Genomic DNA, 27,149 nt, shown 5'->3' with positions numbered 1-27,149 from the left:
CCAATTCTTCTCATGCACCCCCTTGCTCCCTCACAAATCCATGGTCTCTTTTTCTACTTTCTAAATGCTACAAACACAGATGTGCTCACACACTATTTACTCCTAAGTACATAAATACCATCTACTGAGTCCAATTCATGTTTTCTTTTTTTTTAAAGATTTATTTATTTATTATATGAAAGTACACTGTAGCTGTCTTCTGAGGGAGTCAGATCTCATTACAGATGGTTGTGAGCCAACATGTGGTTGCTGGGATTTGAACTCAGGACCTTCGGAAGAGCAGTCAGTGCTCTTAACCACTGAGCCATCTCTCCAGCCCCCATTTCGTGTTTTCTATATGAATATGATCTTGGGGCCGACCACTTGGTACTGGATAACCAACTGAAGAAGCTCTGCCCTGAGGAAGGAAAACCCTTTCTCCTGCTCTCAGCGTTCCGTGGTGCCCACAGTTCTTTGTCTAGGTTGAGGTTTGAGCTTCCCCCTTCCATTGTTAGCATGTCCACTGGTATTGTTCAGTCTTGTTTCGGCAGCCATGTTGGTGAGACTTCATGCATGTCTGATGACTTTTGAAGTCTACCCTCATAGCGCTCTAAGGGAAATGAACGTTTCCCTCCAGACCAGACTCTTGCTTTTCCCCAACATCACCAAGGTGTCTGTCCTTGTTGGTCACATTGAGTCTCTTCTCATGGTCAGCTTTGCCTTCTAAGAGGAGATACCATGGTCATGATTCAGCTATTTCTTTTTTAGAATAGAATGAGAGTTCTGGTCAATCGTTTTCTTAAAAAAAATTTTTTTTTAATTATTATAAGTATGTCTGTGTGTAGGTATATGCAAATGAATGAATGCAAAGGCCAGAAGAGGGTATCAGGTCTTTCTTGGGAGCTGGAGTTACAGGCAGTTTTGGGGCCACTCAACATGGGCGCCAGAACCCAGACTTAGAGCTTGAGCTCTCTCCACCTCCCCCACCCCAAAAGTTTTTCTTTGCTTCCCAGCAGGGAGTCAGCCTATAGGCCTTCAGCTTCTTTTCTACTTGGTGAGCCTGAGGGACATACAGTTGTCATATCCCTTTCTTCCCAGGATGGCCTTAGTGCAGTTTTGACCCCAAGCTGGAGATGACCAATGAAGAGGAGCACCAGGCCTGTGAACCGTCCCTCACATTAAGAGAGCAAAGGACAGCCTCAGCCGAGGGTCCAGCTTACCACTTCTCAGCTGCCTGTGCACAGGCCTGTCCCAGCTGCTCACGGTCTTTGTAAGGGGTAGAAGGTTGACTAGGATTGGGACCCCAGGGATGAAGCTTCCATGAACCACCACCCATGCTGGGCTGGGGCTCTCAGATGAAGCAGGTGCCTGAGTCACTGTGTTCCTGGAAGTCACCCCAATACACTTATTTGTTTGCCAAGCTGGACTTGGGTGGAGTCATTTCTTTGGTCTATCAGTGAATAGATAGTTCTGTGTATCGATCTAGGAAAACAACATATGGCCTCTAGGTGTCTTTGCTCTCCCCACAGGGAAGCAAGGTGCTTTCACAGGGCTCAGAAAGGAAAAGAGACGCTGGGGCTTTGCGAGGGCCCCGGTGTCCAGCTGGCTGTAGACTCTGGCTTTTCTACATCACCCACTGGGTACTTGCTCCTGATTTTCTCAGGGGCAGGGTTGGGCAAGGCTTCTGATTCATGTGGAAACTAGGCTTGGTCTGGACTTGGATGAGAAGATAAACTAGTTTAGGTTTTATGAATATTTCCCCACAGTAAGGGGGTTCCCGTTTCTCAGGCACTCTTTTCTATACTTGAGTGAGATAGTTACAGGCTCCAAATTCTGGCAATGGGCAAGTGCCAAGCAAAGGGAAGCCTAGGCACTGTATAGACAGACAGCTGGCATCAATGCCAGGTGGAAAGCCTCAAGTGCTGCAAGAGCAAGGTTATCTGATCACTCAAAGGTCCCAGACTCCTGCCCCCGGGACTGGCTGGAGATGGAGCCACTAGGTAAGCTCTGTCTGAGGCACGCTGCAATCCCTAGAATCCCAACCCTGTGCCTTGGTCCTTTAATAACAGAGTAACTGGGGCAGGGTCCAACTTGTCTGGGGTCAGACTGATAGCCTATGTCCAGAAATACATGGCTACAACTGTGGGCAGGATGTCTCTGCACCTGGCCAGCCTGGTGACTCTCAGAGGCTCAACGGGAAGAAAACTTCTGGAAGACCTCACCTGCTCTGAGTCACCTGCTCCATGACCCTGGCAAGCTTTCTTAAAGGGTCTCTCTTGAAGCAGTGATGGAACTGCCTAAGCCCCTGACACAGCTCTTTTATGGCAGTGGGAAGGGAGGAGCCCCTGGCTGATGGCTGGAGAGACGTGGGTCAGACCTCACAGCTGATGAGCTCAACTTCACTTTACCTGTTTCTCCAAGGCCCAAGCAAGCCTTGGACAGGAAGGATATCCCAATAACACAGTGCCTGACACAAATGCAAAAGAAAATCAGCGGGAAGGAAATGAGTTGGTACTAAGACATTTATTATACCATAAAAAGTCCACCGTTATCATTTTCCATATGTACATGCTCCTGTGGGCAGGCCCCCATCGAGTCCTATCTGTCCACCCTCCGTGGTGCCAAGCAACTCCAAGCTGACCAACTATTTAATGAAGGAAGAAGAATTGGAGGCGGCGGCCCAGGACTGAGGGGACTGGATAGAGAGGAACAAAGTGCAGAGTGGCTGGGCTTGGCTCTAATGCCCAACCTGGCAGGGGGCACATGGCAGGCACTGCAGGGTTGGCACGGCAGGGTTGGCTCTATGCCTTCCCAGGGATGCCAGGCTGGAGGCAGAGGCTACAGGTTCTGCCTGCATCCACTCTCAGTTTGGAAGCTCAGGAATGAATGGCAGAGGAAGAGTCTCGCAGCCTGGAGTGGATCCCAGCAGGGACTATAAAAGTTGTCATTTCCCCATCAAATAGTAGCAACAGCAGCTTGCTTTAGGCCTGAAGATTTCTGCAGCCCCTGAGACTGAAGCAGAGTCTTGAACGCCTGATAGGAAGGAATGGTCCTGATCTCTGAGGGGACCTGCCTTAGTTGACTTCAGAAGTGGGGATGGGGTCTGTAGGGCGGGGTGTGGCTAGGAGAGGCACTGGGGAGGTGGCCTCAATGAGTGCAGGGTTGAGGATGATGGGCAGAGTCATGGGCGGGACCCCCACCTGCAGTGGGGAGGTCAAGGGCTGCAGGATCAGTGGGGGCTGGGTCAGTGGGGGAGGTCCCTCTTGGGCAGGACTCAGTTTGCTGGGGCTAGAGGCCATGGGCGATCCGGGGGAGCTGCTGCTGGGAGCTCGGGTACTCTCGGGCTTCTCTGAGTCTGTAAAGAGAGCAACAGTGGCTGTAGTCAGGCTTCTGATTGGCATGAGACAACTCTCAAGCTTCTTAGTGGACTTACTAAACCTATGTTCCTCCCTAGTCCTCTCCCAGGCTATAATGTTGGAAGCTTCCTCTTAAAATTCATGCCATGTGGAAAAATAAATTAAAACATAAATAAAAAAATAAAGCTTAAGTTTTTATTTTGCCTCTAAATACAAACTCTCTCTATAGAATTGGTTACCAGGGGCTTAAAGAGATGGCTCAGCAGTTAAGGGCACTGACTGATCTTCCAGAGGTCCTGAGTTCAATTCCCAGCAACCACATGGTGGCTCACAACCATCTGAAATGGGATTCCATGCCCTATTCTGGTGTGTCTGAAGACAGCTACAGTGTACTTACATATAATAGATAAATCTTTTAAAAATCGTATAATTGGCTACCACATGATAAAGGAATAACAAAATGCATTCATCTGTCAGTATGAGAGCAAACTCATTGTAGTGCTTCGCTACCTTGTGTCTGTCTTTACCTCCTTCGCAGTTCTCCTTCATCAGTTGGTTTGGGTCTGGATGTTTCCTGCACCCCAGACAGGCAGCCTCTGCATAGTCACTACAGGCCCCTGACGCAGCCCTCTCCCCCGCCTGCAAACCTTAAGCAGGCACCTCATCCTAGTGTGCCTGGTCTTGCTATTTCCCACAGGAAGAGCAGGCAAACAGAACTCTCACTGTGACTCCTTCCTGGTCTCCCAGCCTCCTCTTGGCAGTGATCCTAAACTGCATTGGGCATTGCTTAGGCTTTTTCCAGATGGCCAGCTCTGAGAAACTCACCACAAACCCCCATTTCTGAGGGTATCTCTGGGAGAGGTGGATGGCCAGGCATCCTGGGGTCACCAGCAGCAGAAGTCAGGTGAGTAGAGGCCAGAGGTTTTTGACTGTGCGGTTCCGCAGGCATGGGGTCTGAGGCAGAGAATTCAGATGGCAACTCTCAGTGTTTCTTTCCTGCAGGATCCTGGCTACCCACGAGGCTTCCTTTTTCCCCCTTTCTGAGACTCTGTCTCAGAGTAGTGAAGGCTAGCCTCACATTCACAGTGTACCTAGAGATAGCCTAAGTCTGTACTATTTACCTCCTAAGCACTGGGGACTATAGGCATGTACTACCATGATGAATGAGAAATCATCACTCTGAGCACCCTCCAGTGAACAGAGGAGTTGAGATTAGATGGGCCCCTACCCTGGATGACAGTCTGCTTGAAGAGCTCGTCACGCAAGTGTGGCAAGAAGCAGTCGATGCGCTCCCAGGTAATCTCCCAGAGAGCAGAGGGGCCTCCTCCTCTTGCATCTGCACTGTGGAAAATCTCCGCTGTGTCCATCACCAGCAGCATGTTCTTCAGAGACTCGGGGATAGCTTCTGACTACAAGCAGTAATGGAACCACGAGAGGAGCAGAGCTAAGACAGAGGCTGCCACCAAGGGGCAAATGGCGAGTCCGCCCAGTGTGTGCAAGAGGAAGTGGTCAATGGGAACTGGCCCAAGGCAGAACATACCAGCAAATCACTGGAACCTGCATGCATGTACTTGTCCATGAAGTCTAGGATAGTGAGCCACAGGGCAGCAAAGGTGGACAGTGACAGCAGTGGAGACAGATGCTGCAGGAAGACCTAAAACCCACCAGGCAGCAGCTGTTAGCCAAGGGTAGTAGAGGAACCTTCTATAGCTGTCTCCGAAGATGAGAGAAGCTGGTCCCATCTTGTAAGTATTTAATCAGAGGTTACTCTCGAGTCCAGAGCCCTCCTGAATCCCTGGGCTGTCTCCATAGCTAGGGGTTCATGAAATGAGCACTTACATCTCATCTTTGGGCCCCACGAGATGACCTGGGTTTCTCTCTGTGGGAAAAGGCGGGTTTGGGGCAAACAGGTGGAGGCAGAGTGGTGAGTAGTACCTTTGAGAGCAGTGTGGAAGCCCGCATCCGGGTCTCCTCCATCCCGCCCACATCTGCAGGGCTGATATTTTCCAAAAGCTTGGTCAGGAGAGGAAACAGCACCTAGTAGGTAAATAGCCAATGTCACATTAGCCCAGTCAGTTGGGCCCGGGGAAGATGGCACAGGGCAGCAGAGAGGATCTGATGCAGGTGGATGGCAAGAGCTCCCTAGGTTTTCTCACTCTTCCTGCCTTGTGATCTGAACTTTCTCTTAAGAGGTGTAAGAAGTCCTACCTTGTTAAAACAGGACTCCCACTCCAGGGCATCTAGCTTCTGTAGGTCATGCACCAGAAGGGCTCGCTGCAGATATGTCAGGGCCTGCATCCGTACCTGGCGCCGGGCGTCACAGCATAAGCAGGCGATTCCTGAGAGAGAGAGGGAGAGAGAGAGAGAGTGTGTGTGTGTGTGAGTGTGTGTGAGTGTGTGTGAGTGTCAGGATCTTCCAGGAATTTGGTCTGGTGCTCCGTCTGCCCCTGTAGGCACCCCCAGATTTGTTTACCTTGTAATAAAGGGCACCAGCAGTGGGCCCAGAGGGTGCGTGAGTCAGCTTCAATCTTCTGGCCACCTCCCTCCAGGTGGCGTTGCTCCTCTGCCCATGAGCTGTAGATAGAGGCTGCCCGTGTGTGCAGGGTATGCATCAGGTCTAGCAACTGGGATGAGAAAGTGTGCAGGATGTGAATAAGGCTGTTCAGTCCTTTTCCTCCCTCCCCCGCTATCCCTGCCTGAGTCTTCAAGGCCCTCAGCAGGAGCTATGCTGTACCCACCCTTCAGGAACTCCTCTCTTCAACTGGAGCTCACAGTTCTGTCCTAGCAGTTTCTCAAAGACACCAAGAGTTACTTACAGCAGAGACCTCTTTAAAAGACATGTACACTGAGACAATACCAGGAGATCACAGTAAGAAAGGCACTTTCTATTTAAAAAAAAAAAAAGATAACTTTTGTTCAATGTGCACGGGTATTTTGTTTGTGCACCATGAGCATGTTGTGCCTGTGGAGGCCAGAAGAGGGCACTGGATCCCCTGGGACTGCGGGGATGTTGTGAGCTGCCATGTGTGTCCTGGGAGTAGAATCCAGGTCTGGGAAAGCAACCATTGCTCTTAACCACCCTAACCACGGAGCCATCTCTCTGCTCTGAGAAAGAGACTCTGAAGCCTATTTCACACCTGCTGATACAGTTATTTTGTTAATCCCGTTGTAACTAAAACCAAAATACTTATTTTGTTTTGTGTATGTGCCACCTGTGTGTGGGGACAATGTGTAGGAAGTGGTTTTCTCCTCTCACTGTGGTTCCTGTGTGACTTCAGGACAGCAGGCTTGCACAAGCATCTTTACCCTTGGAGTCAGCCTCCGAGTCATGGCAGCTGCCTTGTTAAACCTCATCTTTACAACAAAGCAAGCAGGGTTAGTGAGATGCTTAGCAGGTAAGCAACCGCCACGCAAGCCTGGCAGCCCAAGCTCAATCCTGGGCCCTAGGTAGGACAGAACAGACTCACAAAGCCGTCCGTCCTCTGACCTTCACACTTCCTGTGCACCTGAGTGTGCACGTGCTCACATACCATGATAAATAAAATAAAAAACAAACCAAAGGCTTCCACGGACAACAGTGTCTGGCCAGATTCAATACTTTTTTTCTTAATCAGTTTTCTATTTAAAAAAAATTTAGTTAATGTTTTTCAAGACAGGGCTTCTTTCTCCGTGTAGCCCTGGCTGTCCTGGAACTCGCTCTATAGATCAGGTTGGCCTTGAACTCAGGGATCTGCCTGCCTCTGCCTGCCAAGTGTACTTATTCTATTTTTAAAAAGACTTAATATTTTTACTTTACACTGTAAGGGTATTTCCCCTGCATGCATGTCTGTGCACCATGTGCAGGAGCGCCTACAGGGGCCAGCAGAAGGTGTCAGGGTCCCTGAACCTGGAGTTACAGATGGCTGTGAGTTGCCATGTGGATGATGGGAATAGAACCTAGGTCCTCTGCAAAGCAGTCAGTGCTCTTAACTGCAGAGACATCTCTCCAGCGCCCAGGGTAACTTACTCTTAGAAATGTATGTGTATCTGCGTGCACCCATGTGACTTCAGGTATACCATGTATACACAGGTGCCTGCAGAGGTCAGGCCACAGGCATTAGAGTCCCTGGAACTGGAGTTATAAGCAGCTATAGTCACCTGATATGGTTGCTAGGAAACTGAAGCTGGGTCATACAACCTCTGCAAGAGTAGTAAGCACTCCTAACTGCTGTGCTAGCTCTCCTGCCCTTTCATCATCTTCCTAAGGCTATTCTGAAAGGCAACCACTTCTCCACTTATCTAGTTAGAGAAAGTCAGCCTGAACACACACTTAATAACTATGGAAGGACAGACAAAATGCTTGAGATGTAGCTGCCTCTTGTAAAGGAACTCAGTGGCTGGATTATAGGAATGAATGGAAACTCAATGGAAACTCAGTCTATCCTTTTATATCTTTTGAATTTTGTATCCTGTACATATATTACAGATAAAATAAGTGAATAAGTCTTTTAATATATAAATATGTTAGTGCTAGGAATTGAACTCAGGGTCTTGCACATGCTAAGCAAGAGCTCACCACTGAGATAAATCCTGAGCCCAGTAAATTAATTTAATGCCAGACACAATGGTGCACACCTTTAATTCTGCTACTCAGGAGGCAGAGGCAAGTAGATCTCTGTGAGTTTGAGGCCAGCCTGCTTTACACAGGGAGTTCCAGGTGATCTAAAGCCACATAGTGAGACCCTGTCACCAAATAAACACACGATAAGCAAAGACTTAGAGCTGGTTTCAGATGAGGGAACCCTGTGGAGGTAGGTGGTGGTTGAGGGGATGGGCAGAACACAATGGATATTTCTTCTGAGTTCTGACTTTCCCTGGTTCCACCCAAGTTCTGAGTCTCAGGTACAAGAGAAAAAATAAAGGGTGCCATACTTACGTCCTGACTGACCTGTAAAGACACCGTATGGTAGCTGGCAGGCACACCTTCATCCTCCTCTTCATCACTGTGCCCGCCCCGAGTAGCATGCTGGTTGGATCCCCGGGGCCGCCGAAGCATCGAGCCCTCCTTGGGTTTTTTCTTGAAGCGGTTCCCTTTGCTGTCATACTTATGACTCTTGCTGCGTTTATCCTGGGACTTGCACCCTGAGCAGAGCCAGACTAAGGTCACATTCCCACAGCCTTAGGGCAAAGACACCCAGCCCTTCTCCCCTCTTCACTTGACCCACTCCCTAACGGCCCCTTGCATAGGTAACTTACCACCATTCAGACTGGCTTCTACAAAGATGCGGAGAGTCTTGACGCAGAGTTCAAAGTTGTCAGGGGTGATGTGAGCAGCATCTCGGACAATGAAGGACAGTGACTCCACACACTTAAGCAGGGACTTAGTGTCGTGTGGGCCCAGATCCAGGCCCACTGTAAGGCTGTACTGGTTGACCAGGGGTGAAGGGCCTGGCCTGCTGAGCCCTGCTCCTGGTTTGGAGTTATCAATGTCATCCTTCCCCACCTATAAAATACACATGATATAAGCTGGGGCCCCATTCCAAGCCAGACATCCTCTCTGAGAACTAAGACCCTTTTGTTTTAAGCCTAGGATGGTAGTAGACTTACCACTAACCAACCACTGTTGACCATGTCAGCATCTGTGGCCGATCGGTGTATCTTGCCAGGCCTGCCATGGTCTGTGTAGACTTCTGAGTCGGAAGTGTACCCTCGGTCCAGGCTGACATCATTTTGATGGTAGGATGGGAGCTCACTGTCCGACTGTGCTCCTGAGCCAGGCAGGGAAAAGGCAGAGTAAGAGCTGAGATGGGCCATGGAACAGGACAACAGACTCAGAGGAGAGGTGCTGAGGCCTAGCGTCTTCTCTCATGTCTGGCTTACTTTGGCCCAATCACCAAAAGGTAGAGGTCTGGACAACATCTTTCCTGACTAAATAAGGCAAGAAGCTAATTTGGGCTTCTAATAGCAACTAGTAGCAGTTATTAGGGAAAGGTGGTGGCGTAAGGACAAATGGTTCTGTAACATGGTCTTCCTGACAGTAGAAACTTGGCTTGATAGTCTCCTTGCAGTGCCTACTTGCCTTTATGCTATCTAGCCCATGGGGTAGCTAACAGGCACAGGAAGATCTAGAAGCAGATGGCAGAAACCAGGTGTGTTTAATTTGCTGAGTGGTAATAACCTGTGTTTTGTTTTCCCATAGCAGCTGCTGGGTCCTAACTGCTTATTTCCCTGGGAAAGGGCATACCCGCATCAGGAGCATCAGCCCTGGCTGTGGCTTGAAGAGCATCTGGAGGCTTCACGCCTGAGCCAATGCACTCCAGCAATGTGAAGAGGGTGGCCCAGTCATCACCCGAGTGGATGTTGGCAGCATTGGTCTTGAGGAGTTCATGCAGCCCATATGCAACCTGGTGGCTGACTCTGGACAGCACGCTGGGCTTCATCAGTAACAAGATGCGCAGAGAGAGCAGGACCTGGGGAGGGATGGGAGTAGGAAGTGGGTGGACAGAGATACAGTTTCCTCCCTAATCCTCTCCAGTAGCCATTTAGACTAGTGAGGAGTTTGACTCGGACTCAGTTGTCCCTGGTCTGGCCTTGGTCTGGCCTTGGCTCTCCTGTTTTGGAGTACTGGGAATTGAACCCAGGGCCTTGTGTGTGTTAGGTAAGCACTCTACAGCTAACTTCATCCTTGGGCATGCTTCACTTTTTCGTATCGGTATAGTTATGACAACACATAAAGAGGTGCCTTATGTACTTTGCCCAGTTTATCCCAGGGGCAATATGATGCAGTACTAAGTATAACATGGCAACAAAAACAGACTTCACTATAACCCACTCGTTTTCATAGGTGTTCCCCAATTCTATGTGAATTCATATGTGTATATGTGTGTATAGAGTTCTACACAACTTTATCAGCGGTGTGTGGTTGTCCATAAGTTCTTTCCCCTGGGACACACGTTGCCACTTGACAGCCGCTTTCCCAGTCCTGTCCTCCTGCCCCATTCCTAGCCCTTAGCAATTTCTCCTTAACTTCTAAAATTCTGTGAATCCCAAAATGTTATCTAGATGGAATTATCTATCTTTTGAGACTGGATTCCCTACCTGGAGATCTACCCATGTCTTTATACATTGGGTCTGTTGCATAAGTGGCTGAACAGGATTGCATGGTACATGTGTACAACAGTTTAGTCTCTTATTGGAAGTCATCAGGGCTGACTCCAGCTTTTGGCTTTGATGAATACAGCTTCAATGAATATTTATACACATTTTAAAGCTAAAATAGACCTCAATTATTTTTCTGGGATAAATGCCCAAAAGTATATTTGCTGGGTTGTACGGTATGTGAATATTCAGTTTTATAATGAAGTACCATTAGAGCGACTGCATTTTTTTATTCCCACTAGAAATATATGGATGATCTAGTTTCTCTGTATCCTTGCCAGCATTTGGCATCATCACTTTTAATTTTAGCTATTCTGGTGTGTTTTTGCATTTCCCTAATAGCTAATGTTATTTCATGTGCTTATTGGCCATTTGGATATTATCTGTGAAATATCTGTTTCTTTTATCTGATTTTGCATTTTTATACTAGATTTTTCTTAAATATATGACTTGCAAACATTTTCTATTGCTCTATCTTTTTATCTATCTGGAACAAGCTTTACACATTGACTATTCTGAGCATTAAAGAAGTCTAATTTATCATTCCTTCCTCTTATGGACTGTGCTTTTAATATCAAGTTAAAAAAATGTATTGGATTGGGCACGGTGAGTGAGAGCACATACCTTTAAATCAGGCACTTGGGAGGCAGAGAGGCAAATCTCTATATGAATTTGAATCCAGCCTGATTACATAGTGAGTCTAGGCCAGCCAGGGCTATCTAGTAAGACCCTGTTTCAAAATAATAATAATAATAATAATAATAATAATAATAATAATAATAATAATAGAACCTAAAACCTAACTAACTAAGTCTTTAGTCAGTTCATGTAGACCTTGTAGACCTATTCTGTAGGGGATGTGCCAATCACAACAAACAGTAACCAGCACTTGCTGGTGGAGCAGGCATCCTCATCTTTGCTTCCTGTTACTGTCAAGGCTCTGTAGTCACTTCAGATGCTTGTACAGAGAGCAGAAGAGCTCATTTATCTTTCTATACCTTTAGCTGCTTCACTCTGTAGCTGGTGTGCAAACACTTGAGGGAAAAGAATAATTTAGGATCATGCACAGAAGCAAAATCTGCCTGTTTTATTTTTTTTAAAGATCTGTTTATTTAACATATGAGTACTCAGTCTTCATGCATGCCAAGAGAGAGGGAGTCAGATCTCATTATAGAGAGTTATAAGTCACCATGTGGGTGGAGAGAATTGAACTCAGGACCTCAAGAAGAGAACCCAGTGCTCTTAACCATGAGCCATGTCTTCCCCCCACCCCCCAATAAGCCTGTAATAGACTGTGATCAGGTCTAAAGTGAGAGATTTGAGCTCCAGTCCCTCCCTGCTGGTGGGGTATCTGTGCTGAGCATGTTCAGGCTTTTGATTTTTTTTTGTTCTTGTTGTTGTTATTGGTTTTATTTTTTCCCTCTCTTTCTTTTTTTGAGTTAGGGTTTCTCTCTGTAGCCCTGACTGTCCTGGTACTCACTCTGTAGACCAGGTTGGCTTGGAACTCAGAAATTTAACTGCCTCTGCCTCCCAAGTGCTCCCAAGTATGTGCCACCACTGCCTGGTAGCTTTTGATTTTTTTTTTTAAGATTTATTTATTATTATATCTAAGTACACTGTAGCTGTCTTCAGACACACCAGAAGAGGGCATCAGATCTCATTACGGATGGTTGTGAGCCACCATGTGGTTGCTGGGATTTGAATTCAGGACCTTTGGAAGAGCAGTCAGTACTCTTAACCACTGAGCCATCTCTCCAGCCCAGCTTGTGATTTTTTAAAAAGAAAATGAAGGAGCCAGGCGTGGTGGCGCACGCCTTTAATCCCAGCACTTGGGAGGCAGAGGCAGGTGGATTTCTGAGTTCGAGGCCAGCCTGATCTATAGAGCGAGTTCCAGGACAGCCAGGACTATACAGAGAAACCCTGTCTCGAAAACCCAAAAAAAAAAAAAAAAAAAAAAAAAAGAAAAGAAAAGAAAATGAAGTATGTAATAAACTAATAAACCACATTAACAATCTTAAGTTTTAAATCCTAAGGTTTTCTCTTATGTGTATAAAGGTTTTATAATATATATTTACTTCTTTTAGATTTTTATGTGTATGAGTGTTTTGCCTGCATGTATGTTATATGTACCATGTACATGCTTGTGGCCACAGAGGTCAGAAAAAGGCACTGTATCCTCTGGACCTGGAGTTACAGATGTTGTGAGCCACTATGTGGTGCTGGGAACCAAACCCATGTCCTTTGCAAGACAGCCAGTGTTCTCTTCTATTGAGCCATCTCTCCAGCCCCTTCATTATGTATTTAAATTTATCATAACTTTAATTTTTCTGCAAAATAAAGGTTTGAGTCAAAGTTCACTTGGGTGACTGAGACAAGAAAATGAACCACTTGGACTACAAAAAAAAGACCTTGTCTCAAAAAAACAACCAACTGTCTTAATGTTTTTATTGCTGTGAAAAGATACTATAACCATGCCAACTCTTATAAAGGCAAACATTTCTTTGGGGCTGGCTTACAGTTTCAGAGGTTTGTTCCATTATCATCATGGCAGAAAGCACGGCAGCATGCAGGCAGACGTGGTGCTGGAAAGGAGCTGAGAGTTCTACATCGAGATAGGCAGGCAGCAGGAAGTGAACTGGCCTGAGCTTCTGAGACCTCCAAACCATCCCCTAGTGACACACCTCTTCTAACATATTCCGTCAAGGCCACACCTCCTAATGGTGCCACTCCCTATCTGCCAAGCATTCAAACACATGAGACTATGGGGGTCGTTCCTATTCAAAGCACCACACCCAAAGTAAAACAACAACCAAAAACCATTCAGTTGAACATATTTGTGTGAGTCTATTTTTGGATCATCTATTTGTTCATAGTCCTATCTGTCCTATCTATCTATCTATCTATCTATCTATCTATCTATCTATCTATCTATCTATACTACATAATTTTTAAAATTATTTATTATATGTGTGGGTGTTTTGCAGTATGCATTGACTGTATTTGTCTGTGCACCAGTGCTATATTCCTGGAGACCAGAAGAGGGCACCAGATGCCTGGCACTGGGAGTTCCAGAGGGTTGATAGCTACTGCATGAGTGCTGGAGGTCCAACTAGAGCCCATTGGTAGAGGAGCCAGTGCTCTCAACCTTGGAGAAATCTCTCTTGCCTCCAATCCTACATAATTGTGACTACATGAAGTTTAATATTGTCTAGAGTGGTAGAGTATGAGGTGTACAACTGTAATCCCAGTTTAGGGAGGCAAAGACAGGAAGATTATGAAGCTATCTTGAGATACACAATAGACCCTCAGTCAAAACAATCAATCAGGCCAGGGCTACATAGTAGACTGTTTCCAAACCAACAGCAAATCTAACCAACAACAACCCCAGGATGGTGAGATGGCTAAGCAGGTTAGGGCACTTGTTGCCAAGCTTAGTAACTTGAATTCAAACTCCAGAATTGCAGGTTGTTTTCTGCCTTCCACATGCACACTTATGGCACATGGCTACTTTTCATCCATGCAAAAATATTAAAAATACAACACAAGAAACAAGGTAGAATATTATTCCCATTTCATTCTTTGTCAAAATGTTTGGCTATTGTAGGGTCTATGTCTATGCCTTCTACCCTTTTTTTTTTTTTTTCAAGACAGGGTTGGTTTCTCTGTGTAGCCCTGGCTGTCCTGGAACTCACTCTGTAGACCAGCTGGCCTTGAACTCAGAAATCCACCTGCCTCTGCCTCCCATCTTCCACCCTATTTTAGAATAAGCTCTCTATGTCCACCAAAATCTTTGCTGAGATATTTATAGAAAGCTGCATTACATTTATATATTGATTGAAGGAAGAATTGACATTTTAATTGGGTTGAGTCTTCTAATCTATGGTATGGTCTCTTGATTTAGGGGTCTTTGATTAACATTTTGTTATATATTTGTAAGCCAGGGTCTCACTATGTAGCCTTAGCTGGCCTGGAATTTGCAGAGATCTGCTTATCCCTGCTTCCTGAGTCCTGGGATTAAAGGCCCTTGTCACCATACCTAGCTAGCTAGCTTTCTTTCTTTCTTTCTTTCTTTCTTTCTTTCTTTCTTTTTTTTTTTTTTTTTTTTTTTTTTTTTTTTTTTTTTTGGTTTTTCGAGACAGGGTTTCTCTGTGTAGCCCTGGCTGTCCTGGAACTCACTCAGTAGACCAGGCTGGCCTTGAACTCACAGAGATCCTTCCTCTCCCTCCTGAGTGCTGGGGTTAAAGGTGTTCATCACCACATCTGATGAGACAGGGTCTTAGTTTGCCCTTGAGTTGACTGTGGAGCTGAGGATAACCTTCAACTCCTAATTTGACTCTGCTTCCACCTCCCAACTGTAAGGGTTAAAACCTCTGCTGCCAGGATTTCTGTAAGTTTGAGGCTGGCCTTGTCTACATAGTGAGTTCTAAGCCAAAGGAACATAGTGAGACCCTGTCTTGAAACAAACAAACAAAACAACAAAGAAATAAACCTGTGTCACCACGCCTGGTCTTTTCTGTTTTTGAGACAGGGTCTCCTCTGTAGCTCCTTAGAACTCACGAAGTAGTCCAGGTTGGTCATGATCACCTAGTGATCTGTCTGTCTCTATCTCCTAAAGGCTCTTATTAGATAAGTGAGTCACCATGCCTGATTTCTAGTGTGAAATTGCAGCTCTATTTATTTATTATTTACTTATTGTGGCAGAATAGCTGTACATGGTTCTTGCTGTCCTGCTTTGCAATTAAAGTTGTGTATCACAATGCTAGGTGGAAAACATACACACACACACACACACACACACACACACAAACACATTTTTGAGACAGGGTTTTTTTTTGTATAACAGCCCTGACCCTGACTGTCCTAGAACTTGATTTGTAGACCAGACTGGCTTTGAAATCACAGAGAACCACCTGCCTCTGCCTCCTGACTGCTGGGATTAAAGGTGTGTGCTACCTTGTACAGCCTGGAATTGCTCTTTTTAAAGACAGAGTCTCACTATGTGACTCTAGCTAGCCTCATATCCAGAGATCTGGCTGTCTCTGCCTCTTTGGTGCTGGGATGCACCACCATGTCTGGCTAAACCTGTATCTTCATCCTCCTCCTTGTCTTTTTTTTTTTTTTTTTAATCTCCAAACACGATTTCTTTGTTCAGTCCTGGCTGTCCTGAGACTTGCTCTGTAAATCAGGCTGGCCTTAAACTCACAGAGCTCCGCCTGCCTCTGCCTTTGGAGTGTTAGGATTAAAGTTGTGTGCCTGCCACCACTGCCCAGTGTCCTTCTTTTATGTTAGCCCACATGTATGTGCATGCCTGGAAGCTGCAGAGGTCAGAAGAGGGCACTGGATCCTCTGGAACAAGAGTGTGGACAGTTGGAGCCACCATGTGGGTGCTGGGAACCAAACCTAGGTCCTTTGTAAGAGAACTGAGTATTATGTTTGAGCCATCTCTTCAGCACTGAAATTACATTTGTTAATGTCAACTTTCATATGTTCGTAATATCATTTAGAAATATGGCTTTTGTGTATGTCTTAAGTCTTGTGACTTTTGAACCTAATTGTTGTTCAGTATTGATTTTTCCATACTTGAACCCCAAGATCTTATCCTGAGGGTCCTAAATGTTAAGAATAAGCAGCAGCCCAACCCTATATGCAGACTTCAAAGAGCCTAGGTAGGTGCTACCAGCTTAAAGTCTAAGACCATTCCATGCTCACTTCAGTGCCACCTGTGAGATTGTACTAGCCTTGAGTTAGTCACAGGGCTAAAGTTACATTACACCAAGTATCCTTTCTGCCTCAGGCTATGTCCATAGCTGCTACTGTGGCCTTAGCCCCTTGCATACTTGCCCACCTTCCTTCATGCACTTGCTTACCTGGCCACTAATCTCTTCTCTCCGGAGTAGCCGGATGGCTAGGCGTAGCAGCCCTACCACTGCTCGCTCCACAAGGAAGCAGAAATCTTGTGCCTGAACACACAGGTGGTATAGATGATCTCGAACAGTCTGCCATACACAGCCCACACGGTCCCTAAAATCATAAAGGTTAAGGACAGTCTCAACTGGAGAAGCCACTGAGGCAGCAGTCTGCCAGGCCTTTCACAGCTGGTGGGTATTATCCTTAGGCAGTCAAGCCCAAGCTCCCCTAACTGCTCACAGCGTCACTTGTTTCTTGCTCCTGCTCAGCAAGATGGCTGTCAGCCTTTTGCACAAGCTCAGTATGGGGTCTGCCTAAAGACTACTCTGACCTGTCCTCTCCTACCTGTTCTCTAACACGATCCTTAGCAGCATCTCTAGACAGAAAGCAGCATCTTCTTCGTCATATGTCTCTTCATCTGGTGTCACTGAGACCAGAGCCTAGAAGACACCAGCAGGGAAATTAGGAATGGAAGAGAAGCCACGGGCTCTGTCATAACAGACACTGAAGGCTGCATGACCACCCTGTTGCCTTTCTCAGGTCTCTTCATCTTGTACCTTCATGAGCTCCTGCAGTGATTCCAGCTGGAGGAACTTGCTTTCTGTGATCATTTTTTCTGGGTCACATTGCTAGAGGGGACACAAGAAAGAGGGATCTATAACAAAGGAAGAAAAGCCAGGGAGAGAGGGCAGAGCTGTCCTTGATACAATCCCTAGATGATTACACTCTTCAGCTCATAGGGTCACATCTCTTTAGGAGTTCTCATGAGAGAGCAGGCAGTTACCTTGATACAGTCCAAGGCCACTCTCTTGGCCTCTTGGTTCTCTGTAGATGGACCCCGTACACTGGACTGCTCAGGACCACTCAATGTCAGCCAGCTTACAAAGCTAAGAACTGTTGACTCTCCTCTGTAGGAAAAGGATACGTGTCCTGCTGAGTGCTAACATTCTGACTACTACTTTTCTCTAGGCTCTCAGCCACTGGTCTGCCCTTACCGGTTGGATGGTGTCTCCTCCCGCTGTAGAGAGATCTTGCCATTGGGATCCACAAAATCTTCTACCTGGAAAAAAGTAAAGCAAGAGTCATTTATTTCTAGGGTTTGGCAGATGGCTCAGTAGTTAAGAGCACTTGTTACTACTGCAGAGGGCCTGTGTTTAGTTCCCAGCACCTACATGGTGGATTACAATCATCTGTAACTCTAGTTTCAGGGAATCGGATGCCCTCCTCTATCCTCCATTGGCACTAAGTATGCATATTATGTACACACACACACACACACACACACACACACACACACACACACACACATTCAGGCATAATGCCCATATACAAATATATCTAAAAATAATTATAAGAAATTATCTGGCTATGGTGGAATAGGCCTGGAGTCTCAATACTGAGGAGGCTGAGACAGGAGCTAAGAGCAAGTTCAAGGCCAACCTTTCAACTTAGTGAAACCTTGTCTCAAAAAAAAAAAATCATTTCTTTTGTGTGTATCATTTCCATTCCTGTGCTTCCTGGCCAAGTAAACTTCTCTGCATTTCTTCCTGTAGACAGTTCATGTACTACTGTGTCCCCTCTAAGAGGTGACTGACTGTGGCTGGCTTCTACCAGCCTTCCTTTATAGCTTCTCTCTGTAGCATTACATTTGAGGTTCTCTTAGTGAGCGCTGGCAAGCATCAGGTATAGTGCTATCCTATACACACACGGCACAGAAGGCTAGGCCTTTGACTTGTTAATGCTGAACGTTCTATCAAGAATTACCTCCACCATAGCCTTGGGTAAAAGTTGGGCTCGGAAAAGCTGCAACATGGCCTCCATGATATTCTTCCAGCCCTCCCGAAGGATGTCACCATGACGATGGGCCAAATGGAATACTGTCTTGGCTGCTATGTGGGCTTTAGGGTTGCTTCCAAATACACTGGGAAGGTTCTCAATAGACTGGAAAAGAGGTTTTAAAAGAGTCAGGGTTGGCTCATGTCTGGAAAGAAAAGTCTTTCAGAGCTCTCGGCTTACGGTTCCCGAGAATCTTTCTGTAGGATTTGCTTCAAATCCCGTACAATCTGAGTGGGGAAGGTAAACTTGATGAAGATCTTTCCTATGGTATCTCCTCCCCCATCCCATTACATGAGGTGACACTATTCTCATTCCAGACCTTTAAGAGAGAACTGGCCTAAGCTTCCTCAAGAGGGTGGATGTGGTGGATGTAACTTCCACAGCTGAGGCTCACTCTCCTCTAAGCACAGTTCCTGTTCCAACTCACCTCACTACTTAGAGCTGTGAATTTGCACAGAGAGATGATGAGATTGTCAAACACATCGCTGAGGCCATAGTGGGCGGAGATCATGGCACACTTCCTGTAATGTCACCCCATCACAGAAACAGTCACTGAAAGGCCACTCAGCCCTTCTCAGTTCCTAGCAGCCTTCCATTGGTTCTCCCCCAGTGGGTCACGGAAGGAAACCTCTAACCCCAGCATGTTTAAGATTGAGATTTCCCAGGCTCCAGCCTCCCTCCAGAGTATCAGGGGAAATCCCATTTTGATGAAAGTAAACAGGAGTCAAAGAGGCATGGGGGCAACACATTAACTTAGCGAGATGCAAGGATATGGAAACAGGCCAAAGCTGGCCTACCTGAAGCCTGAGATGGCTTTCTGGATGATGGTCTCCTCAAGGCTTTTATCGAAGACATAAGAGAGAGCAGCGATCGTGGGGCCCCAGGTCATAGTGAAGAGGTCAAGATCGTAGCTGCCAGGAGGCACTCGAAGGAACACGCCCTCAGGGCTAGCACCTCGGTGAAGCAGCACGCTCCACACATAGTTCTCACGGACCAGACCTGTCTGCTCCTCAGGCATCACAATCTCCTCATTCCTGCCAGAGGGAAGAGAAAAGCTCGGCACACTCCGTGAACACTGCTCCTAAACTAAGAATGGGGTTTCACCTATAGAGGCAGCTTGCACTCCTCTGAGGCTATCACAGCTGCAGCTAAGTGATGTGTTTGCACCCTAGCACTGGGGCCAGGGAGAGCATGAATACATTCACAATCTCAAAGTCTCATCTCAAACGTACAGGTCTGGGCTGAAATCTCACCTTCTTTCCGGGTAGGACCACTTTTTCTGACTTACTATAAGGAGTAAGCTGAGGGAGGCGGCACATACCCATAATTTTAGCACTTAGTACCCAAGACAAGGAGGTGACTCAGATACAAAGCAAGTCTGAGGCAACCTTGAGCTGTATGAGGCTCTGTCTCAAGATCAAAACAAAACAACTCTGTATCCTATCTCTGACTCAGGCCTTACCCTCTAGTGCTGATCTTGAGTTCTCTACCAACCAGAAAATGGATTTTGTGAGCTCTCCAGGAAGCCAGGTAATTTGGGCTCAGGAGACAGGGTCAGATACCTCATTTAAGAGGCACAGTTTGGACTGGAGATGTAGCTCTGTAATGAAACATATTCTTAGCCTGCATGAGGACCTGGGTCTACTCCCTAGTATAAACACATACTTAAACATCTAACATGAGAGGCCGATGTGAACAGACCCTAAGCTTGGAATACTAGACGCCCATTGTTGCTCAGGCTTCTTTAAGTAAGACATGAGCTGTTGTCACAGGTAAGGATGGATACCCAGCTTAAGTCTCAAAGCTAAATCCAGGGTGTGGGAGTCACTAAAGTCTGTCATGACTCTAGAAACAGGAAAAGGAAGCAATGAGTTTCTCTTTAGCAGAGACACTGCATTACTCTCCACATATACTCACTTGATGGCATGGTACATGTCTTCCAGGATGTCTTGCTCAAAGTCCTTGCCTCCATTCACACCTTTTAGGTTTTTGCGAAATTCCTAGAGATAGGCCAGTATGTTTTCCCTTGTATCAAAGCTGTATACCACCCAAGGAACTCCTTAAGTTTATGACAAATAGGACTTTGGAAACAATTGAGTGAAAGAACCCCTTCTCCATCCCAGTCCTTCTTCTGAATTGGTCATCCCTCCCTGATCCCCTTGACAGAACCTGTCTCCCTCACATACTGGAAACTTTCCTTGTCTTTCTTGATACTTTCAAAGCTGTATTGGATCTTCTGTTTTGGTTGGAACCCAAGCTTACCTCCAGGGTCATGGGTGCATTCTGCTTTCGAACATTGTGGTTATGTTGGTCAGTGTTAAGCATGATGACAGCATAGGCCAGGGCAAAGCAGGCATCACTATTAGCAAATGGGGAGCCATTACAACTCTGAAAAAGCAAAGACTCCATCTGTGTTAATGTCCTTTTCTGGCAACTAAGTTCTTACTATTACCAACCCACTGGTATACAGAGTTGGTATACAAGGGGTGAACTTCCCAGAAAATGGCCAACTCCTTAATAGAAGGTACTCCATTGGAAGTCCACTGCTGTGGCTCTCAACCTTCTTAGGAGGCAATTGATAAGGTTTTTTTTAGCTAAGGGAACAAAGAATCCCTCAATCTGATCAGGGATCCGTGACTCAGTTTCTGACACTAAGACTTACCCTCCAGTGCTCAGTGAATACCTCCAGCAACCTGTGAATAACGGGTGCTTCCCCAGGCAAACGGAAGGCTTCCAGGTAGAGTCGGAGAGCTTCATCAAGCCGCAGACCCTGAAAGCTGAAGGTGCTACAGAGAAAGAAGACAGAAGGAAAAGGCTGAAGACATTAAAACTGTATAGATAAGTTTAGGCTGTTCGTCACAGTCGTCATAATATTCTCTTACTGGAACAGAGCAGGCTGATGGCTCTGGCACTGGAGTGGCAAGTACATCCTGGCCATTTCTAGCAGAATTCCTAACTTTAGTACTTACTACATTAGTAAAATTCTAGACACCTCACCCCTCAGAACCCTGCTCTATCCTACTCTGTGATGCTTTCCATTGGAACCCAGGGGGTGGGGGTTGGGGTACTCCTAAAGCCTTAGTCCCTTTCAGTCCAACAGACATCTATCATAGGAAGAGAGAGGCAAGAGCGTCCGCTATGTGAGCTGGTCAGCAGCAGGGACTGGGGACTTCCTCTGTCCCCGGACATCTCCTTCTTCCTCTCTTCTTTCCCTGCACTCCCCCATATCTCTTTCTTTTTTTGTGACACTCACGCATGCTAAGGGAGCAACCATCACTGAGTGACATCCATGAGTGTGACACTCATGCATGCTAAGGGAGCACACCATCACTGAGTGACATCTCAGTCCCCACACCGCTTACTTCTTCCTCACCTCACAAAACTCTCCAACAGGTCCATGTTTTTGCGGTCACTCACAAACTCTCCAATCATTTTTTTGTCTAACCGAGGGTTTTCTCGGAGCCATTGGGCTACCTCCGTGTTATCCATTGGGATGGTGAGGAGGCCTTTCTCCTGCAGAAATTGGATCCCCTTCTTTGGTTTTTGGTTGAACTGCTCTGTACCAGTGATCAGCAGCTAGAAGACAAAAACTAGAGGTATCAAAAGTTGCTATGCTCTTAAGTCAGACAAGACAGGCCACAGTCTATCGTAGCCTATAGCTATTCACCTAATGAGTTCTCTGAACGTGGTTCTAATTAATTCCATGGCTAAGACTAGGTTGTACTGGCCTAAGCTTTTCCTGTCTTCCCATCTCACTGGCAGTGAATGGGAGTGCCTTCCCACTCCTTTTTGAGGGCTACAGATGTACAGGGCAACCTCCCCTCCTCTAGTGAATGATGGGGAAGATGGAGGAAACAGATTAGTGAGTTCTCTTCAATTCTATAGCCACCCAGGGCGTCTACAGCCAGCCAACACCATGTCAGGCCCAGCACCGTGCCAGGCTGGGGTGAGATGCCCTCCCTTTTCAGAAGGTCTTGCTTTTCAGGTCCTGCTTGGGTTTGAAGGACAAAGCAGAATAAACTGATCTCTTTGCTCCCTAGTCACAGACTTGCAATCAAATGCGTATCTCTGACAATAAGAAAGGGTTAACTACAAGTTTTTATGTTAAGAAAACCAAAAATATCCCTGTCCTAGTCAGGAAGCTATTTACCTGACATTGATACCTGCTCCTGCCGAGAAAAGGAAAGGAAGACAAGGGAAGAATGTGGGGAGGTCTATGATGGTCTGACTTCCCCTGACTTTCCAACTGAAGGAAAAATACATAAACTAACCATTATTTGAGCTTTACTAAAGTACCAGAATAAATATCAATACCCTTTCTTACCAGTCACTATGCTGGACCTGGAGATGATCAATAACCTTTGCTGACCCAAATGACAGCAGCTTCCAGAACTTCTGTCACCACTACTAGGTTCTGGCTGTTGGCTGAAGTAGCTTTGCTCAGGGGCCAACAACAGCACAGGTCAGGTGTAAGGAAATGCTTTTCAAGGAGAGGGAGAAGTTGTGCAGTCCCAGAAAAACCTAGAGGCTAGTCTTGGAAGCTATATAAGGAGCTGTTAAAATCACCCCATGTGCATTCGCTGAGACAAATAAGTTCTACAGAGGACACCTACATAAGGGTGGGCAGTTGCTAAACACACTGGGGGAGTGTATGGATTCATGTACCTTTTTTTTGTTTTTAATTTCAATTAGTTCCCGTGGATCTGGCAGAAGACAGGAAAATCGAGGTGGCTTCCTGGTGAACTTTTTGTCAGCTAGGATGGAAGGAAGAGGATAAACACACAAGACCTTTGTACAGTTACTGATGCTCTCCCCAGCAAAACCAAGTAATCTCATACATGTTCTTGCCTTTGACCTCCTACCTGCTGGAAATCCTACCTTCTAGGGCTCTAATTGTTTTCTTTCCTTTCTCTGGGGTTTAAGACAAGGTGAAGTGCTAGGGCTCTGCCAGGTATGGCCTTAGGCCACTCTGTATTCCCAAACCTCCCATGTTCCTTCTCTCTAAGCCCTCTTGTTGAGGAAGTTTAGAGTCATGGACACTGGGTACCTACCCCCAGAGTCACCAGCTTCCTCCAGATCTCTGCACCCTGGCTTTCCATGTTCTGTTGACAACCATCCTCCACTTGGAAAATGAAGGCCTCGGGCATCTAAGGCCACACCTGTGGATTTCCCATCACTGGTTGCTCTCTCAGCTGGTAACAGGGAAAGATATGAAGACTTATGGGCAGGAAGTCAAGCAGTATTGTCAAAGAGGTTGAGTCCCAAGCCAAAAAAGAGCTGCATGTTCTTATATAGGACACTAGCTAGCTCTGATAGGAAAAATTCAAGAGAGAGTAAGGAGGGCAAGTGAAGGGGTGGGAGGAAAGACAAAAAAGAAAAAGAGAAAAAGAACAATATAAGACGCTTCTCACACTTGTTAGTTTCTGGGTTGCCATCCACTGCCTCAAAGCCAGGTCTGGCTGTCTCTTTCTTCTCTTGCTGGTTGAGGGTGTTGAGGACTTTGGCCTGACAATGAGACTCAGTGCTGTCAATAACTGTCAAAAGGGCATCAAGAGACAGCAGGTGTGTTGTATAAAGCTGACCAGACACAGGAAAGGCATTCTGGAAAGAAAACAGAGCCATTAGACTTGAGGTAGGAATATACTTCACCTGATTATTTTCCCCCCAAACCCAAACACTAATGATTTCTCATCGCCCTTACAAATGCCTTCCTCAGTCCTGTTCCCACCGCTGAAGCGCCCCACTTTCTCTACTATCAATAGAGATTTCTTCACAGTTCCTAGAGGTAGCAATAGTGCTCAGCACCTTGGACAGCAGCTTGGTGAGGTCTTCAAAGAGGTTGGAGCAATAGTAGTCACAATCATAGTTGATGTAGAGCTCAGTGACGAAGCTGGGGATACGCCAGAGCTGAACAACGGCCTCCAGCGCCATCTCCTTCATCTCATAAGGCATCTTGGGGTTTTCAACAGTGATGATCTCCATGAGCTTTTTGATGTACATCTGTCAACAGCAATCCAGCGACAGCCATTTGGTTGAGGAAAGACGGCAACAGAAAATTGGATAGGAACAACACCAAACAGGAGGCAAAAGCCCACTCAGGAGGCATGTATTGGGAGATACCGAAAGAGCCCCTTCTCAGTAATATATTCCCCGCTTTGTCTCCCATAAGGCTCTCATTCCTATTTCCAGTCTCAAAGAAGTTGTCTACTGTCCTTTTAAAAATGTGTTGTCTATAAAGCCTACCCTAGTCTTATTGAGACTTCTTTTTGGCAATTTAGCAGCAATGCTGGTTTGACTTAGAAGAACTCCTAGGCAGAAAAGCTGCCCTATTTGTGGTAAGATCTGCCAGTCCTCATATTTGGATTCCCCCCACTACCCCTTTTTTGGAGACACTTTTGCTCTGTAGCCCAGACTGGCCTTCAATTCACAGGAATCTTCTTGTCTCAGCCTCTAAGTGCTTGGATTACTGGCATGAGCTGTCATGCCCAGTTATGGGCTCTCCTACATTATAGTCAAACACTTTTGTCTGGGATCCTCTTAACTATTCTACTATGAAGGCTAGGCAATGATACAAAGTAGGGAGGCCAAAAATGCCTTCTATAGGAAGCTCATAAAAATCTCTATCTTGTGATAGACCACCCACTGGTAGACCTCCCCCACTCTCTCAGAGTCCCCCACCTTATGCCCAATAATCCTTCCCTTCCTCAACATGGCATTGCAACTCCCAATGTGGGCAGAGCCTTGCTCAACCGGAGGATGCTCCAGCCACCAGAAAGCCAGGTAGGCTGCCTATTCCTGGATCCTCCCACAAACTTTCCCGGTACTCCTCCCATCCTCTCCCCAACCCCCCACCTCTCCTTGTCCCGCCTCCACTTGGACCAGAGGTCATGCCAGCTGCCAGAAGTCCAGTCCATAACTCTGGCAGTAATCACTTGTGAGTATTAGCTGTTAAGTAAAGGATACTCATGCTACAATCTACAGACCCAGAGAGGCTAAGTAACAAAGAGGGCGCTGGGGTGGGGGTGCGGGGAAGGGAGGGTGCAACTGGCTCTCTCTGGGAAGTGGAAATAGAGTTTGTGTGTGGATTGGGGGTAGGTGGGGATGGGAATAGGAGGGATCATGTGGGGGTAGATGGAGACAGTACAGGGAGAGATGACTGGAGCAGTAGGGCATGGGGGGTGGTGGTGGTGGTGGTGATATGGAAACCCAGTGTAGCAAAAACTCCCTGGAATCTATGAGAGTGACCCTAGTGAGGACTCCTAGTAATGGGGGGCACAGATCCTGAACTGTCCATCTTCTCTTACCAGGCAAGGCTTCTAGTGGCGGGACTGGGATACCAACCCAGCCATAAAACCTTCTACCTACAATCTGTCCTGCCTGCAAGATATGCAGGGGCAATGGTGACAAAGAACTTGTGGAAATGGCCTACCAATGACTTATTTAATTTGAGGCCTATCCCATGAGAGGGAGCCCATGCCTAATACTGCCTGGATGATTAGGAACTGGAGGCTGGATAGTCCAGAGACCTATGGTGGAACTAAACACTAGCCAAAAAAAGTCAATGAAATGACTCCTATTGATAATCTATACGCAGATATCATTGACTGGTACCTAGCACAGTTCTGTCCCTGGCTCAGAGCAGATACAGAGACCCACAGCCAAATGGGTGGAGAGAGAGCCCAGGTTTTCCACTGGGTCCCTCCCTGAGATGGGAAATGCAGTGGAAGACTAGAGGAGGAACTGTGGGAGCCAGAGGGGTAGAGGATACCTGGAAAGCAGAACTCAGCAGGACACACAGGGGCTCACAGAGACTGAAGTGGCAATCTTAAGGCCTGTATAGGTCTGCATTAGAGAGTCTGCATATATGGTATTTTAGGATGACTCCTGAGAGTGGGAGCGGGGGCGTCTCTGACTCTTCTGTCTGCTTTTGGGACCCTTTTCCTCCTAGTGGGTTGCCTCGCCCAGCCTTGTATCTGCTCTTATTGTGTCTTATTGTACCACGTTCAGTTGATGTCCCTGGGAGGCCTGCTCTTTCTGAGATGGGAGTGGGGAGGTGGGGAGAGGGAAAGTGAGGGGCACTGGGAGGCATGAAGGAGGGGAAGCTGTGGTTGAGATGTATTGTATGAAAGAATAATAAATAAAAATTTAAAAAAGTCTATCTTAAGCATGATTCATTGAGCTGGCCCCATTGATAATGCCATGTAGTCTCCTGTTTCTTGTTTTACTTTCCAAGGTCAAACACTTACCTCTAACTGGAACTTGAGGTGTTCCCGCATGCTCTCGAAGAGTAAGAAGCACACTCGTAGGGAAGCAGCATAAAGGTTCAGGCGCTCTACGCTGAGTAGCTGGGGTCAGAGAGTAGGAAGCCATTAGGTTTCTGAGGTCGAGTGTAACTCAACCAACGAAGATACAGGAGAGCAGACCAGTAAGGCTGCTTCAGAAGGCCTACATTCTAAGGGAACTCTTTTTTTTTCTTGTCATTTGTTTTAAAAGCAAACTTTATTTTACATTTGTTTATTTGTGTGTAGGAGGGGAGCAGGGACACATATGAAAAGGTGTGTCCCAAGAGAGACGTTCCTCTCTCTCTGCCTTCTGGGTGCCAGGGATCAAACCCAGCACGCCAGGCTTGATGGACATACTTTTACCCACTGAGCTGTCTTGCTGTCTTGGTTTTGTTTTTCTGAGCTAGGAGCTCATGTCGTTCAGGTTGGTCTTGACCTCACTACGTAGATGAAAGTTACCTCGGATTCCTTATCTTCCTGCCTCTACCTCCCAAGTGCTGGATTACAGGTATGTACCACCACAACTGGATTTTGATTTAGCCATTCCTTCCTCAAGTCCTTAGCTTACTGAGCTTTTACTGTGGCTTCTGGCCAACTTAAAGTGTGCAGGTCATGGAATTCTGGTGGCTTCTCAATCTCAAAAAACAACCAA

The 27,149-nt window shown here is 46.5% G+C and overlaps 1 protein-coding gene across 5 annotated transcripts in view; it reads right to left on the bottom strand.

Moving 5' to 3' along the window:
• Positions 1 to 2,483: 2,483 nt before the first annotated feature.
• Gbf1 (golgi-specific brefeldin A-resistance factor 1) overlaps positions 2,484 to 27,149 on the bottom strand; it is a 134,002-nt gene continuing 109,336 nt past the window's right edge. For 2 of the 5 annotated variants that reach the window (XM_006526582.4, XM_006526581.3), the window contains exons 13-40: positions 26,462 to 26,560; positions 24,021 to 24,215; positions 23,627 to 23,816; positions 23,267 to 23,407; positions 22,881 to 22,969; positions 21,589 to 21,791; positions 20,878 to 21,001; positions 20,478 to 20,603; positions 20,133 to 20,215; positions 19,013 to 19,249; positions 18,643 to 18,736; positions 18,144 to 18,320; positions 17,375 to 17,439; positions 17,164 to 17,287; positions 16,937 to 17,008; positions 16,725 to 16,819; positions 16,340 to 16,493; positions 9,559 to 9,784; positions 8,922 to 9,082; positions 8,571 to 8,817; positions 8,263 to 8,456; positions 5,809 to 5,959; positions 5,544 to 5,674; positions 5,271 to 5,372; positions 4,876 to 4,989; positions 4,564 to 4,744; positions 4,161 to 4,289; positions 2,484 to 3,334 (exon numbers count right to left, since the gene is read on the bottom strand). In XM_006526582.4, coding sequence (XP_006526645.1) covers positions 3,054 to 3,334; positions 4,161 to 4,289; positions 4,564 to 4,744; positions 4,876 to 4,989; positions 5,271 to 5,372; positions 5,544 to 5,674; positions 5,809 to 5,959; positions 8,263 to 8,456; positions 8,571 to 8,817; positions 8,922 to 9,082; positions 9,559 to 9,784; positions 16,340 to 16,493; positions 16,725 to 16,819; positions 16,937 to 17,008; positions 17,164 to 17,287; positions 17,375 to 17,439; positions 18,144 to 18,320; positions 18,643 to 18,736; positions 19,013 to 19,249; positions 20,133 to 20,215; positions 20,478 to 20,603; positions 20,878 to 21,001; positions 21,589 to 21,791; positions 22,881 to 22,969; positions 23,267 to 23,407; positions 23,627 to 23,816; positions 24,021 to 24,215; positions 26,462 to 26,560 — 4,185 coding nt within the window. In that variant the 3' untranslated portion in view covers positions 2,484 to 3,053. Of the gene's footprint in view, positions 3,335 to 4,160; positions 4,290 to 4,563; positions 4,745 to 4,875; positions 4,990 to 5,270; positions 5,373 to 5,543; positions 5,675 to 5,808; positions 5,960 to 8,250; positions 8,457 to 8,570; positions 8,818 to 8,921; positions 9,083 to 9,558; positions 9,785 to 16,339; positions 16,494 to 16,724; positions 16,820 to 16,936; positions 17,009 to 17,163; positions 17,288 to 17,374; positions 17,440 to 18,143; positions 18,321 to 18,642; positions 18,737 to 19,012; positions 19,250 to 20,132; positions 20,216 to 20,477; positions 20,604 to 20,877; positions 21,002 to 21,097; positions 21,177 to 21,588; positions 21,792 to 22,880; positions 22,970 to 23,266; positions 23,408 to 23,626; positions 23,817 to 24,020; positions 24,216 to 26,461; positions 26,561 to 27,149 lie in introns of those variants that run through there. The other 3 variants (XM_006526580.3, NM_178930.3, XM_006526583.3) reach the window with 2 other exon arrangements.

This window comes from Mus musculus, chromosome 19 (genome assembly GCF_000001635.26).
Source record: "Mus musculus strain C57BL/6J chromosome 19, GRCm38.p6 C57BL/6J".
NCBI lineage: Eukaryota > Metazoa > Chordata > Mammalia > Rodentia > Muridae > Mus > Mus musculus.
This window is presented reverse-complemented; position numbering and strand designations above follow the sequence as displayed.